Source organism: Nannospalax galili, unplaced genomic scaffold, assembly GCF_000622305.1.
Source record: "Nannospalax galili isolate Female #2095 unplaced genomic scaffold, S.galili_v1.0 scaffold355, whole genome shotgun sequence".
Classification (NCBI taxonomy): Eukaryota; Metazoa; Chordata; class Mammalia; order Rodentia; family Spalacidae; genus Nannospalax; species Nannospalax galili.
The window spans coordinates 222,031-235,847 of NW_008336848.1; the positions used below are offsets into that span (position 1 = coordinate 222,031).

At 41.9% G+C, this 13,817-nt stretch overlaps 1 protein-coding gene across 1 annotated transcript in view; it reads right to left on the bottom strand.

The window, feature by feature from the left end:
• Positions 1-56: 56 nt before the first annotated feature.
• Nit2 (nitrilase family member 2) overlaps positions 57-13,817 on the bottom strand; it is a 27,918-nt gene continuing 14,157 nt past the window's right edge. The window contains exons 5-10 of the mRNA XM_008831244.3: positions 9,382-9,475; positions 8,843-8,917; positions 8,107-8,185; positions 3,267-3,365; positions 1,271-1,326; positions 57-931 (exon numbers count right to left, since the gene is read on the bottom strand). Of these exons, the coding sequence (XP_008829466.1) occupies positions 840-931; positions 1,271-1,326; positions 3,267-3,365; positions 8,107-8,185; positions 8,843-8,917; positions 9,382-9,475 (495 nt within the window). The 3' untranslated portion in view covers positions 57-839. The remainder of the gene's footprint in view (positions 932-1,270; positions 1,327-3,266; positions 3,366-8,106; positions 8,186-8,842; positions 8,918-9,381; positions 9,476-13,817) is intronic.

Here is a 13,817-nt window from a genome sequence, read left to right on the forward strand (position 1 = left end):
TCAGACAGCTGACTATCACGGTTACCAGCCCACCATTTGCTATTAACACAAAGAAAAATGCTGTTAGAATCTTTATTTTTAATTGTGCAAAAGAAGCCTTAAGACCAAAAGATATAAGAACTACCAGACTAAGTGGCTTTTTCCCAATAAGGCTAGAAAAATGTTACTAGCGGAGAAAAAGCAAAAAGAAAAGCAGAAAGATTCTTCTGGTACTCAGCTCGACATCTGCCACTCTCCCATGGAGCCTCACTGTTGACCCAATCACTCCATGCCCAGAAGTCTAGTACCAATGCATTAGCTCCTTGGATTCCTCTGACAAACACAAAGGATCGTTCACTTTCATTCCTATAGCTGTGCAAGTACCAAGAACTTCAAAGTACTTCTCAGAAAGCAGCAATACCAGACCAAGGTTCTCAGATAAGGATTTCAACTCCAGCAAATGGGATACAAATTCATTTCACAAACACATTTATATTAAATGAATCAATCATTGGGATCTAGATCCTAGTGCATCTGTATGCACTTCTCTGAGGTAACACAACTATGGATGAAGCTTCAGAGGCAGCTCCTCTTCCTGCTCAGACACTAGCCTGTGTCCTCTCTAACTTTAATATGGTGTGAAGAAAGTTAACTTGTGGAGACTCTATCATCTCAACGGAGAGCTCTCTAGGGAGGAAAGACTGAAACTTTTTTAATTCAATAGAGGGCTTGTGACACAGATCAATGGTAGAGTTAACAAGGCCCTGGGTTCAATTCCCAGTACTGTCCCCCAAAAGAATTTAATACAGTTGATTGTCTTGGAGAATATCATCCATTTTGTGACATGTTGGAAACAAACTTCAGGGCTCTTTTGTCTCCACAGCATAGAGGTCTAATCGCTTCTGTTTTAAAACAGGGATTTGCTGGCGTACTTCAGCCAACCTCTTCAGGTCTGCAAAAATAGGAACATGCACAATTAATCCTTTGCAACGCCTTCTCAACCAAAGGATTTCTTCCCCAAACTAAAAATAACCAAAGTCTCATCAAGTGATTCAGTAGCCTCTGCCTTAACCCAAATACAGGTGACCTGGCACTGGTCCTGGGGTGGGTCAATTCAAACAAAAAAAGGACAGTCCAGGGCCCAGCCTCAGAACTAGAACCAGAATATCCTCCAAGATAGAAAAGCAGGGCATAAAGGAACACTTCCAAGCAACGGGAGCTTCAGCTACAGGATGTGGCCTAAGAACAATGGGGACACCAGAGATCTGAATCACAGCAAGACAGATCTTACCTATGTCTGAGTATAGGATCATTTCCTTGGTGCCAGCTTTGGCTAGGACCTCCCCCCTGAAAGAGATGCACAGGAATAAACTGGAATCATTTCACATGTGATGATGTGAAGATCTCTTTTTATCTCTGTCTCTTAGGGCAAAAGAGAAAGATTCTAAGACCTAAAACAAGAAAATAGAAGCATAAATTCCACTTCTGTTATTTAGGTTATATGTGACCATGTGGCAGATCATGTGAAATAAGAGCTCTGGGAGACCTGACGAGAAAATTATGGAGTATGTTTTACAAACCACACACTATTAAGAAATGGTAGCTACTCCATGATATAAGCATCTAGGAATGGAGCAATCTGGAGTCAACAGGAAATACCATGCTATTTCCTGGTGAAGCCCTTTCCAAGGAGGAGCTCCATCTGTTCCTCATGCCAGGCTGCTGCCAGACCTGTGGGTAGCATGGCTGGGCCTATGCAGGACCTAGATCTGCTAGGACCTCTGCCCTTGTGCCTAGGGTCCCTGGGTTCCTATGCTAATGGATATCAGTTTCAGATTTGAGGGAATGATTTCAACCCATAGAATAGGAATGGAAATGTTAGGGGAGCCACATGGTGGCAGGAGTAATGGTCCTTCACAACCCAGGGGAAGCTAATTTGGAAAACCTTCCAGTATTCAGCCTTTTGACTGAGAACAGGGGCTCAAAAACACATCTAGAGAAACAATCACTTTCCAAAGCAATCTATTAAACCAAACTATCTGATACAATAACTGATATCACTTATCAGATAGCCACAAATTCCTGACACAGATGAGCTACAAATACCACATTAACTTCATTTAATTAAATCATTTTCTGTTCTAATACCCATCTGTCCTGCCATATTTGAAGGCACCCAACCCAGTGTCAGCATTAAGTCAGAAGGCCCCAAACCCTTAAGAAGAAATAAAATGGAGACGACAGAGTTACTTAGTGCAAGAAGCTCACTAAGTAACAGCCAGGAGAACTAGATGCACAGCACAGCTGCCCGCAACCCAGGAAGCCTACCACTAATATCTAGACAGGAACTTGACACAAGCCACTTAACCTTCTAGTTCTCCACTGCTCACAAACCCTGGCATGTAGACCTACTGAGAATCTTGCAGTAGTCCCATCTTCAAGGCCTCATGCTGAGCTCTGGGTTTTACAATCTCAACAGAGGAACCTTTTAGGACTCCATAGGGACATTTAAGACACCAAGCTGTAGAAATGCCTTTGTGTGTGTGTGTGTGTGCGTGTACTCCTTCATATATATGTATGCGTATGTGTACTCATACACAGAAGTAACATGGAATAAAGACAACTTCTGAAGTCCAAAGTCCTAAATCCAAACACTTCCATTCTGTGAATTACATTGTACCATCTATAAGCTAAATAAGGTCAGATATCTGAGCTGAGATCCTGTGGATGAAAGTGCACTGTAAAGTGTACACCTGCAGGTGTCAACTATATGGTTTACTATATTAAAGGATGACTGTACGTGGACAGACTTGCCTGTTTACTTTCATTTATTGATAAAATGCTTTACCCTTTCACAGGAGACAGGGGCCAGTTTCCTTTAACCCACCCTCCGTGCTTCTCTAATCATTATACTGGGAGCAAAGTCTTTTCCCTGTTTTTCATTCCTGCCCTGGGACCAGTCACTCAGACTAAATTTTAACCAAAAGCCAACAAAACAGGAATCTTTTACTAAAACTACCTACCCACCCCATCATTGCTACCTTGTTTACTTTGTATGGCTGACAAGGTTAGACAAGCAAAAAAGAGTTAAGGCCAAGCATTCAATCAGGCAAGCATGACATTTTATTCCTCACATGAACTTCAAGTAGAAGCCTCCCTTATGCCTGTAAGGACATGCAGGTAATAGGAATTATGGAGTTAAAGGGGGATAGTCAGCAACCAGTCAGCAACCTATCCACCTCTGGCATCTTTCAACTCACACTGAGTTCACCCTAAGGCATACTCACCAAGGATTCACAACAGTGCTGTGTCCCCATGCCACATAGGAGGCGTTTTCATCCCGGGCAGGAGAGGCCGTGGCCACATATACCTGATTATCAACAGCCCTGTAGTGGACAGAAAGAAATGAGATGTATATTACAGACCTGCAACCTGTTCCTATTCAAATGTACAGTTCTTTTTTTTTTTTTTTTTTTTTTTTTTTTTTTTTGATCTTTTTGAGACAGGGTCTCCCTGTAGCCCCAACTGGCTTGGATCTCGATAGTATAGACCAGATTCACCTTGAACTCACAGAGATCAGCCTGTCTCTGCCTCTGCCTCTGCCTCCAGAGTGCTGGGATTAAAGGTGTGCACCACCACACCCAGCTTTACAGTTCCTTTTTTTAAAAATGTGGAAACTATGAAAACACTAGAAGAAAACACAGAGGAAGGCTTCAAGACACAGGAACGAGCAAGGATTCCTCAAGTTAACACCAAAAACACAGGAGAAACAGGGAAATGGGACAATACCTAAGAAGTTCTGCACAGCAAAGAAAGCACCAAGAGTGAAGAGACAACCTCCAGAGTCGGAGAAAATGTCTACAAACGATTTACTTAACAACTCTAAAACCTCAGTATCACAAAACAAATAATTCAATTCCAAAATAGGCAAGAGTCAGGCATACTGGCATACGCCTTTAATCCCAGCACTCAGGAGGCAGATGCAGGTTCATCTCTATGAGATCAAGGCCAGCTTGGTCTACAGAGCAAGTCTACAGGGAGACCCTATCTCAAAAACAAAAGCAAAAATAAAAACAAACAAACAAAGGCAATAAAGCCAGGTAGAGCGTAGATAAAGCCTGCAGACCCAGCTCTCAGGAGGCTGAGACAGAAGGAGTAAAAATTCAAAGTCAACCGGACATGGTGGCACACACCTTTGATCCCAGCACTTGGGAAGCAGAGGCAGGCAGATCTCTGTGAGTTCGAGGCCAGCCTGGTCTACATAGCGAGGTCCAGGTCAGCTGTGGCTACAGGGAGACCTTGTCTCAAAAAGACCAAAAAAAAAAATTCAAAGTCAATCCAGGCTACTTAGCAGGACTAGCTCAAGAAACAATAACAATAAACAGACATTTATTTAAAAAGGAGGTGCATGCCTTTAATCCCAGCACTCGAGAGGCAGAGGCAGGTGATCTCTGTGAGTTCAAGGCCAGCCTGGTCTACATAGTGAGTTCTAGGACAGGTGGGGCTACAGAGAGACCCTGTCTCAAAAAAAGACAAAAATAAAAAAAAAAAAAAAAAAAAAAAAAAAAAAAAAAAAAGGGACAAAGAAATGGTACTATAATCTGGACCCAGAAGGTCCATCTGTTAAAAGCTCAGTTCCCAGCCAACAGCACCAAGAGATTCTATAAGCTTTATAGGAAGTAAGGCACAAAGGGAAAAAGTGGGTTATGGGGGTGCCCTTGAAGAACAAGTGTGGGGACTGGCCCTCCTCTTTCTTTGCTTCTCGGCTGCCATGAGGTAAGCAGGCTCCTCCACTCCACTCTCTAGCCATGATCTACAGCAACTGTGGACTGTAACCTCTGAAAGTTGAGACAAAATAAACCTTAACCTTTATAAATCATTTATCCAGGGCATTTTGTCACACTGACAGACAGCTCACATAAATGGCCAACACATACATTAAAAAAAAAAAAAATTCAACATCACTATCACCAGGCAAATGCAAATCAAAGCCACAACGACCAGCTACAAAACCACCTCACTTTAGTAGGAATAGCTATTATCAAGAAGACTAAGAAAAACAAGTACTGGTGAGGGTTTGGAGAAGGAACCTTAGCACACTGTTAGTGGGGCTGTAAATTGGTACAGCCATTGTGGAAAACTGTCCAACGTTTCCTCCAACAGTTAAAAAACAAAACAAAACAAAAAAACCAAACATGGTCCACAAATCCCACCACCAGGTATAAGTCCAAAGGAAATGAAGGAAACAAAACGATAAGGAAAAAAATCATCTGAGTCCCCAGCACTGCAGCACTACTCACAAATTCACAATAGCCAAGAAATGGAAAAACCCAAGCGTCTATTAACTGACGAATAGGTAGTGCACACAGACAACAGAACGCTACTCAGCCATTGTAAAATGCATGAACCTGGAAGTCACTAGGTCACATGAAGTAATCCAGCACAAAAACAAAAGAACCACCTGATCTGACTCATATGTAGAATCTAAAGAATTGATTATATAAGCCAGGGCGGTGGTGCACACCTCTGATCCCAGCATTCAGGAGGCAAAGACAGGTGATCTCTGTGAATGTGAGGCCAGCCAGGTCTACAAAGCAAGTTCTAAGCCAACAAGGGTTACATTGTGAGACCCTATCTCAGAAAAAAAAAAAAAAATTGATCTCGTGGAAGTTGAGACTAGAATGTGGTGAGCAGAAGACAAGGAGAGCTAGGGGAGCTGAAGGTGGAAAGGACAGGGGAGTCCGGCAGACAGTACAGGTTACAGCTGGGAGCAAGAAGTCTAGAAGTGCTATTAGACAGGAGACAACTACAATTATGTTGTGTGTGTGTGCACATGTGAGTACAGGTACCCAAATGCCAGAGGCTGGATCTCCTAGAGCTAGAGCTACAGGCAGTTGTGAGCTACCCATGATGGGAAGGGGAACCAAAATCAAGTCATCTGGAAGAGTGCTATGTATCTTAATGGCTGAGCCATTTCTCCAGTCCCATGACTACAACTAATAATAGCATTCTGTTCACTTGAAATAGTAGAAAGGATTTTGAAAGTTATCATAAATATATGATAAAGGAAACATGATCTTTTTGATCATTGCTTTGAGATGGGGTCTCACTATGCTGCACAGGTTGGCTTTCCTCTCCAGGTTCAAGCAATGTTCTTGCCTCCATCTCAGTGGAACTCAGGCATGCCACTGTGCCTGGCAGGAGCAGCTATGGCTAAGCTCATGTGAATGCTGCTCAATGTGTTACAATTTTTATGATTCTTGTTCTTTTGAGACAGGATCTTGCTATATAAACCAGGGCTGACCTTTCAAATTCACTATGTAGTCCAGGTTGGCCTCTAACTCACAATCCTCCTGCCTTGACCTGCCGAGTGCTAGGACTACAGGTGTGTGCCACCATTCCTAGCCTTCCCATTTTATGTTTTTATCTGTCAGCTAAAAAAACACTTTAAAGATGTTTTAAATGATACAGCATTTGTATGTAATTCATGCATATCCTTCTGTGTAATTTAAATGATCTTTAGATTGTGTATAATACCTGATACCACATTAATGCTACACACATTCTACTGGGTCTTTAGGGACTACTGAAGGAAGTCTGTCCATGCTCAGTGGCAGTCACACTCCTGCTGTGCTGCACCTGTAGAAATGCAAATGATTTTTCTGAAGGTAAAAAAAAGGGTAATGCAAATAGGATTTATTAGCTTTGGGAGAGAAAGCCATGAAACCCTCTTCAAAAAATATTTATTCAAGAATGCCATAGTCACAGTTACTCAAGTGGTTGGTTGAGGTGTGAGGATTATTTGAACCCACTGGTTCAAAACCAGCTTTGGCAAAGTGAGACCATCTTGAAACAACAACAACAAAAACCCAAGAGCCTTACTTCAGTGTTTGCAATTAGGTGAAGCTTTGCCTATTAGATGTGCCTAGGGTTGTGTCTAGATGTGTCTAGAGAATTTTTTTTTTTTGATTTTCACGATTAGGGAGGTACTACTAACACATACTAAGTGGGGGCCAAGGATGCTGCTAAGTGCCCTACAAATCATGGGACAGCCCTCTATAACAAATTATCGTGTGCAAAATATGAGTGTATGTACATGTGAGTGTAGGTACCCCTACTACTCTGTCTTCCCTAAAGACCCAGTAGTATGACCGGAAGTCCCGGCACAAACCAACCTGTAACAGAAAAGCAAAGCTTCCAGGTTTAAAACAAGTCAAGCCAGAAAGATGGCTCAGTGGGTATAGGTAGATACCTGTCAACAAGCTTGAAGACCTGAATTTGAACCTCAGAATACACATGGTGTAAGGAGAGAAATGACTCCTGAAAGTTGTCCTCTGAGCTCCATATGTGTGTCATGGCATGCACATGTTTACACACTAAATTAATTTTTTTTTAATTAAACACTTAAAAGTGGCTAGGGAATGAAGTGATCTCACATCTTGGACAGTGCCTGGGGTTTCTAGCCCAGATAGAAGAACCACCTCTCCTAGCTCTCCGGACTTAACAGACCCACACCAGGTCATCCCAGTGTCTCTGAAGCTCTTCTTGCTTTTGATGAAATTTACTAATAATCACAGCATCACATTCACCTTCCACACTGCAATATGCCAAAAATCTTCCTACAGAAAATGGCCACTGTTTCTCTGTTTCTTGGCAGAGTACTCCCAGCACTGTTCGGAATGTGTGCAGGACGGGGCAAAAGCACCTAATGCATGGCACAACCTGCTGTGTGAAGACCACAGACCTCTCCAGGGCTGTCAGACTAGAACACTTGGCTTTTCTTCAGCTTCCGAAGCTCTGAATACATAAGCTGTGAGGACTCAATTCCTTTATAAAAGTTGGTGGTGACTGTCTTAAGAGACTAATCCATGATGTCTAATCAAAGAACAATGAAACTACCGCCCAAACTGATACACTGACCGTCCTGAAAAGGCAAAAGCAAACATCCTCCAAATCACTGAGGTTGCTGCTGTGGCTTCTGAGACAGTGCCCAGCAAAGACTCCCTGAAGAGTCATCCTTTCCAACTGCATTTGGATGCCAGGGCAGGCTGTATCAGGGACAAAATTCCATTTGAGGCTAAACCTTCCACAAAGAGGCAACACTGAGATGCTTGATTTCTTCCTTACCGGCCTCGCTGAAGCAACTCCCAGTGCGCTGGTCCAGTGGTCAGATTGAAAGCACCAGGATACACCAGTAGTTGACAGCCTTGGAGAGTGAAAGGCAAGTACAAACGTTAGCACTCGGTGACAATGGTCCCTCCCTTATTCCTTCCCCAACAGGGGCAAATGCAAACTTTTCCAGGCATAAAAAGTTAGCTTAGTCAGACAGAGCCAGCAGCATTAGCTATGACTCTGAATTATGATAGGGATTCATGTAAAGTAGAGTCACAAGAAAAATGAGATGAAGGACTGATACCAGAACTTGTGCCTTCACTTAAAAAAAGTGGAGAACTCATTAAAATTTCTCTCAGGAGCTAGGCATGGTGGTGGACAACTTTAGTCCCAGCATGCAGGTGGCAGAATCAAGTGTATCTCTGTGAGTTTGAGGCCAGCCTGGTCTACATAGTGGATTCCAACTGGGGATATAGGGAACCCTGTCTCAAAAAGACCAACAAAAAAACCCAACAACAACAACGCCCCCTCAAAAAACTGTAACACCCTACAGAGCAGAAAGTCTGATGAACACGATGGGATGGATATGGGAAGATTAAGCCTTTACCCCACCCCCAACTTTTTTGTGCATCTGTGTAAAGTTTTGTGCATTTTAAGCAAGTTTGTGCTAAGAGCTCCCTATATTCCACAGAGACCATCCTAGAACCAAACCTCTAAGCAGCTGCCTAACCCAACTGTGGCATGGCCTCACCTCTCTGTGCGTAGATTTGTGCAAGTTCTGCAAAGCGTATGTCGTAGCAGATCCCCAGGCCTACTCTGCAGTAAGCTGTTTCCAAACAGAAAATGAACAAAGGAGAAGTTAGCCTTCTATAGCATGAGGTAGAAGGGTAAAGCCTCTCTTGACCATGAAACACTGACAGGGATAAGTTAGCACAAGACCCTGGATAATCAACTTCAACTTCAGACCTATTGGGACTTCATCTCAGACATTATTCACAAGCTCAGAACAACTATAAGAAATTCATTCTGACTGAATGCCTGTAATCTACATAGAATATGTCAATCATGGCCGAACAGAACACTCTGGATGCTATCAGAGGAGCCTGTGACCAAATGCAAGAGCAAAATCATGTCAAAACCCTGAGTTTCCATTTGGCCCAAGCTTTCTAGATTTCTGGCTTGGATACATTCCTCAATTCTGAACTTACACAGATTATGTGACCAAAGGGGAAAGATAATATCTGTTCTTTTGGGGGATTACTATAAGAGGCAAATTTATCTGGTACGTACGAGTATCAAATGTGGAAAAATTATCACCAGGACTCAATGTTTTAGATTCTTGAAATGTAATTTTCCCAGGAACATCAACGTCAAACAGATGGATCTGCATCACAAATAATTGATGTGGTCATCTCTTTTTCTGCAGGTCTCGTGGCTGTAAAAGTAGATATCGCTCCATGGGCAGATATGGAAGGGTTCTAAGATCAACTATACAGACAGCACCCCCCAGCCTGCCTATAATGCACCCATGAGCTGGCTGACATCTAACCCAAAGAAATTCTATCTACTAGAGGAAAATGGGGAAATGATGCTGTGGGCTTTATAACCCCTGCTTTCTATGAGAGTATACAAAATGGCTCATTAAGGGGCATAATGTGTTGGTTTTTTCCAAGTTTTTTAACTTATGTATATGTATGTGTGCCTGAGTAGATTTTTATTTGCACCTCATGTGTGCAGGTGCCTGTGGAAGCCACAGGGTATCATATCCCTTGGGACTTGAGTTACTGACAGTTGTGAGCTACCTGATATGGGGGCTCGAACAGAATCCAGGTCCTCTATAAAAGCAGTGCCTGGCTGGGCGTGGTGGTACATACCTTTAATCCCAGCACTTGGGAGGCAGAGGCAAGTGGATCTCTGTGAAGTTGAGGCCAACCTGGTCTACATAGTGAGTTCCAGGCCAGCTGGGGCTATAGGGAGACCCTATCTCAAAAAGTCCAAAAAAAAGTATCTGCTCTTAACTGCTGAGCCATCTCTCTAGTCCCCATGTGTTGTTTTTAAACTTGCTGAAAATGATAAGGAAGACGTTTCAACATCAGAACTGACCTGACAAACTGGCAGAGGAGGTAGATAATGAGCCCAATTTAAAACAGGAAAGCTGGTATGGTGACACATGCCTGAAATCCCAGCCCTCAGGATGCTAGGGCAGGAAGACTGCCACAAGCTCAAAGCCAGTCAGGACTAATGAAGTTCAAGGTCAGCTTGAGCTACAAGGAAAGCCCCTTTCTCAAAAAAGAAAAAGAGGTAAAATTTTGCAAACCAAACTCAAACTCAGCAATGTCTATGATAATGCATCTCTTCCAATGAGGCTTATTCAAGGACAACATATACAGTTTGATATCACAAAATAAATCAATATAATTTATCACACTAATAAAGTAAAAAAAAAAATCGTATGATCTCAAAGGATGTATACTAAGCATTTAGCAAATGGGTTTTGGAGGTTTGAGGCAGTGGGCAGTGATAGTAACTAAACCTAGGCCTTATCCTGTTATGCAAGCACACCACCACTGAGGTATATCTCCAGTCCATATTTGGTAAACTTTTACAACTAATCATGGTTTAAAAAGCAAAACAGCCCTGGGCCTGCATTACCCACAGGCCTCTCTCTAGGATAAGTCACTCATTCACTCTCCCATCTCCCCTGCCCATCACTCCTCCTAGCCTGGGTCCTGTCCCATTCCTTGTCTTGGCGCACCAGGGGGAACCACCACTGCTTCCTGATCCTTTGCATCCACACCAACCCAGTTCCATCTCCTGTTCCCAGAAGCACTCTGGGCCTGGTCCCGCCCTCACCTCCCTCTACTTCCCTGGGCCTACAGGACCGGCCAGGCTCTTTCCTGGACAACAGGGCTAACCTTTCCTCTTTCTGATCCTTTGCATCCAGACCAACCCAGCTCCTCAGTGCAGTTCCCAGGAGCCCTTGGCACCGCTTCCTGCCCCCATCTTCCTTTGCATCTCTACATGGCATGTCCACCACCTGCCCTAGAACAGCATCTTTCCTGGGCCGGGTCCCAAGCGAGTCCAACCCCCAAATTCCTGAGGCCAAAATCTTTCCTGCAGGGATCCAGACCTTAGGAGAAAACCTGAGAGCATCTGATCCTCATCTGATTTGGGCCTCTGTGGGAACTCCTGAAGACAAAAGCAATCTGGCCACTCCAACATAAAAATCAAAAGAGAGAACCAGAAGAAGCAAAGAGGAACCAGCTTTTCATGCCCAAAAAGTAAACCACAAAGACACATAAAGTTTACAAAAAGAAGCAGACATAAACTTGAAGGCCTGAGTCTCACACAAGAATCAGAAACTACAAAAGAAATTCACATGTCAAAATCACAGAGAAAATATAGTAACATGAAAAACAAATAACATATCGCCACCAAATACCAATCGTCCCCTAGAGGAATACAATGAGAACCCCCTAAAGATAATCAGGACATGGAAGTCAAAAGAACAATTATAAACAGGATAAAAGAATTCAGTGAAATTGAAGAACACACAAACAAAGAAATCAAAGAACTGGAGGAAGATAGGGATAAACTTCTGAACGAGTTCAGAAAAGAGTTAGAAATACTGAAAATTACTTAGGCTGAAATGAAGAAGCAAGTGAAACACTCAGTAAGCCAATTAGAAATGACAGGAGAGACCCTCACCAATAGGATAAATGAAATGGAAAACAGAGTATCAAGACTGGAAGATAAAGTGGACGAACTAGACCATTCAAGCAAAGATTATGAAAAATTTAAGAAATCACAGAATGGAATAATGCAGGAATTGTGTAACACCATAAAAAGACCAAACTTATGGATAAAGGCATATAGGAAAGAGAAGAATCCCAAGATAGTGGCATGGATCAGATGTTCAACAGAATCATGGAAGAAAACTTCCCAAAATTAAAGAAAGACATATCCATACAGATGCAAGAAGCAAATAGAATACCAAACAACAGACAGGACCAGAACAGAAACTCTCCACGGCACATCGTAGTAAAAACACTACATGCACAAAACAAAGAGAAAATTCTGAAAGCTGCAAAAGAGAAACAACAAGTCACATATAAAGGAAAACCCACTAGGATTACATCTGACTTTTCACTACGAAAAGCGAGAACAGCCTGGGCCAAAGTATTCCCAGTTTTAAACGACCACAGATGCCAACCCAGATTACTATACCCAGCCAAAACATCTACTATAGTCGAAGGGGAAAGAAAAATCTTCCATGACACAAATGGGCTGAAAAAAATTCATGTCCACAAAGCAGGCCTTCAGAGAGTTCTAGAAGTAATAAAAAGAGCTAAAGAAAGGAATGACTATACCCAAGGGATTGCAGAAAGAAATTCAATGAACGTATAACTGTGGAAAAGTACAGCTATATCAAGACTCTAAACAGAAATAAAAAGGACAGGATTCAATACTCATCTTTCATTAATAACCTCAAGCATTAAATCACTGAACTCCCCAGGTAAAAGACACAGACTGAATGGATTAAGAAATAAAACCCATCTTTTTGTTGTCTGCAAAAAACTCATCTCACTTTCAAGGACAGATACTATCTTAAAGTGAAAGGATAGAAAAAATATACCAAGCAAATTGTACTAAGAAAAAAGCAGGCATTACAATACTAATACGTGACAAAATAGACTTTAAACTAAAACTAATCAGAAGAGATAAACAGGGCCACTTCATTCTGATCAAAGGAACAATGAATCAAGAAGATATTACAATCATGAACATATATTCACCAAACTCTGGTGCACGCAACTTCATAAAAACAATACTATAGGAATTTAAAACCCAGATTAATCCCAAATCATTAATAGTACGGGACTTCAATACCCCATTGTCTCCATTAGATAGGTCAACAGGGCAGAGAGTTAACAGAGAGTCATCTGAATTAAACAATACCATATATCAAATGGACTTAACAGACATCTACCGAGTATTCCACCCAAGCACCAAAGGACATACTTTCTACTCAGCACCCCAAGGAACCTTCTCCAAAATCAACCATACACTGGGGCACAAAACAAACCTCAACAAATACCAAAAGTTTGAAATATTCCATGCATTCCATCAGACCGCAATGCAATAAAGCTTACAATCAACACCAGAAGAAGCCCAGATCACCACGTGAAAACACGGAGATTAAACAACAGACTCTTAAATGAAGAATGGGTCAAAAGAGAAATGAAGAAATAAAAGTATTCCTGGAACTAAATGAAAAGGACAATACAACACAACAAAACCTCTGGGACACGCTGAAAGCAGTCCTTAGAGGGAATTTTATAGCTCTAAGTGCCTACATCAAAAAATCAGAAAGAACACAAATAAATGACTTAACATTGCAACTCAAGACATCTGAAAAGCAACAACAAATGAAACCAAACACAGCAGACAAGAAGAAATAACAAAAACCAGGGCAGAAATTAATGAAATCGAAAAAGAAAACAACACAAAGAATCAACAAATCCAAGAGCTGATTCTTTGAAAAGATAAACAAGATTGACAGACCGCTAGCCCAGTTAACCAAAAGAAAGAAAGAGCACCACCAAATCAACAAAAGCAGATATGAAAGGGGAAACATCACAACAGACACCAGAAAGATACAGAACATTATAAGGGAATACTTTAAAAACCTATATGCTACTAAATTTGAAAACCTAAAAGAAATG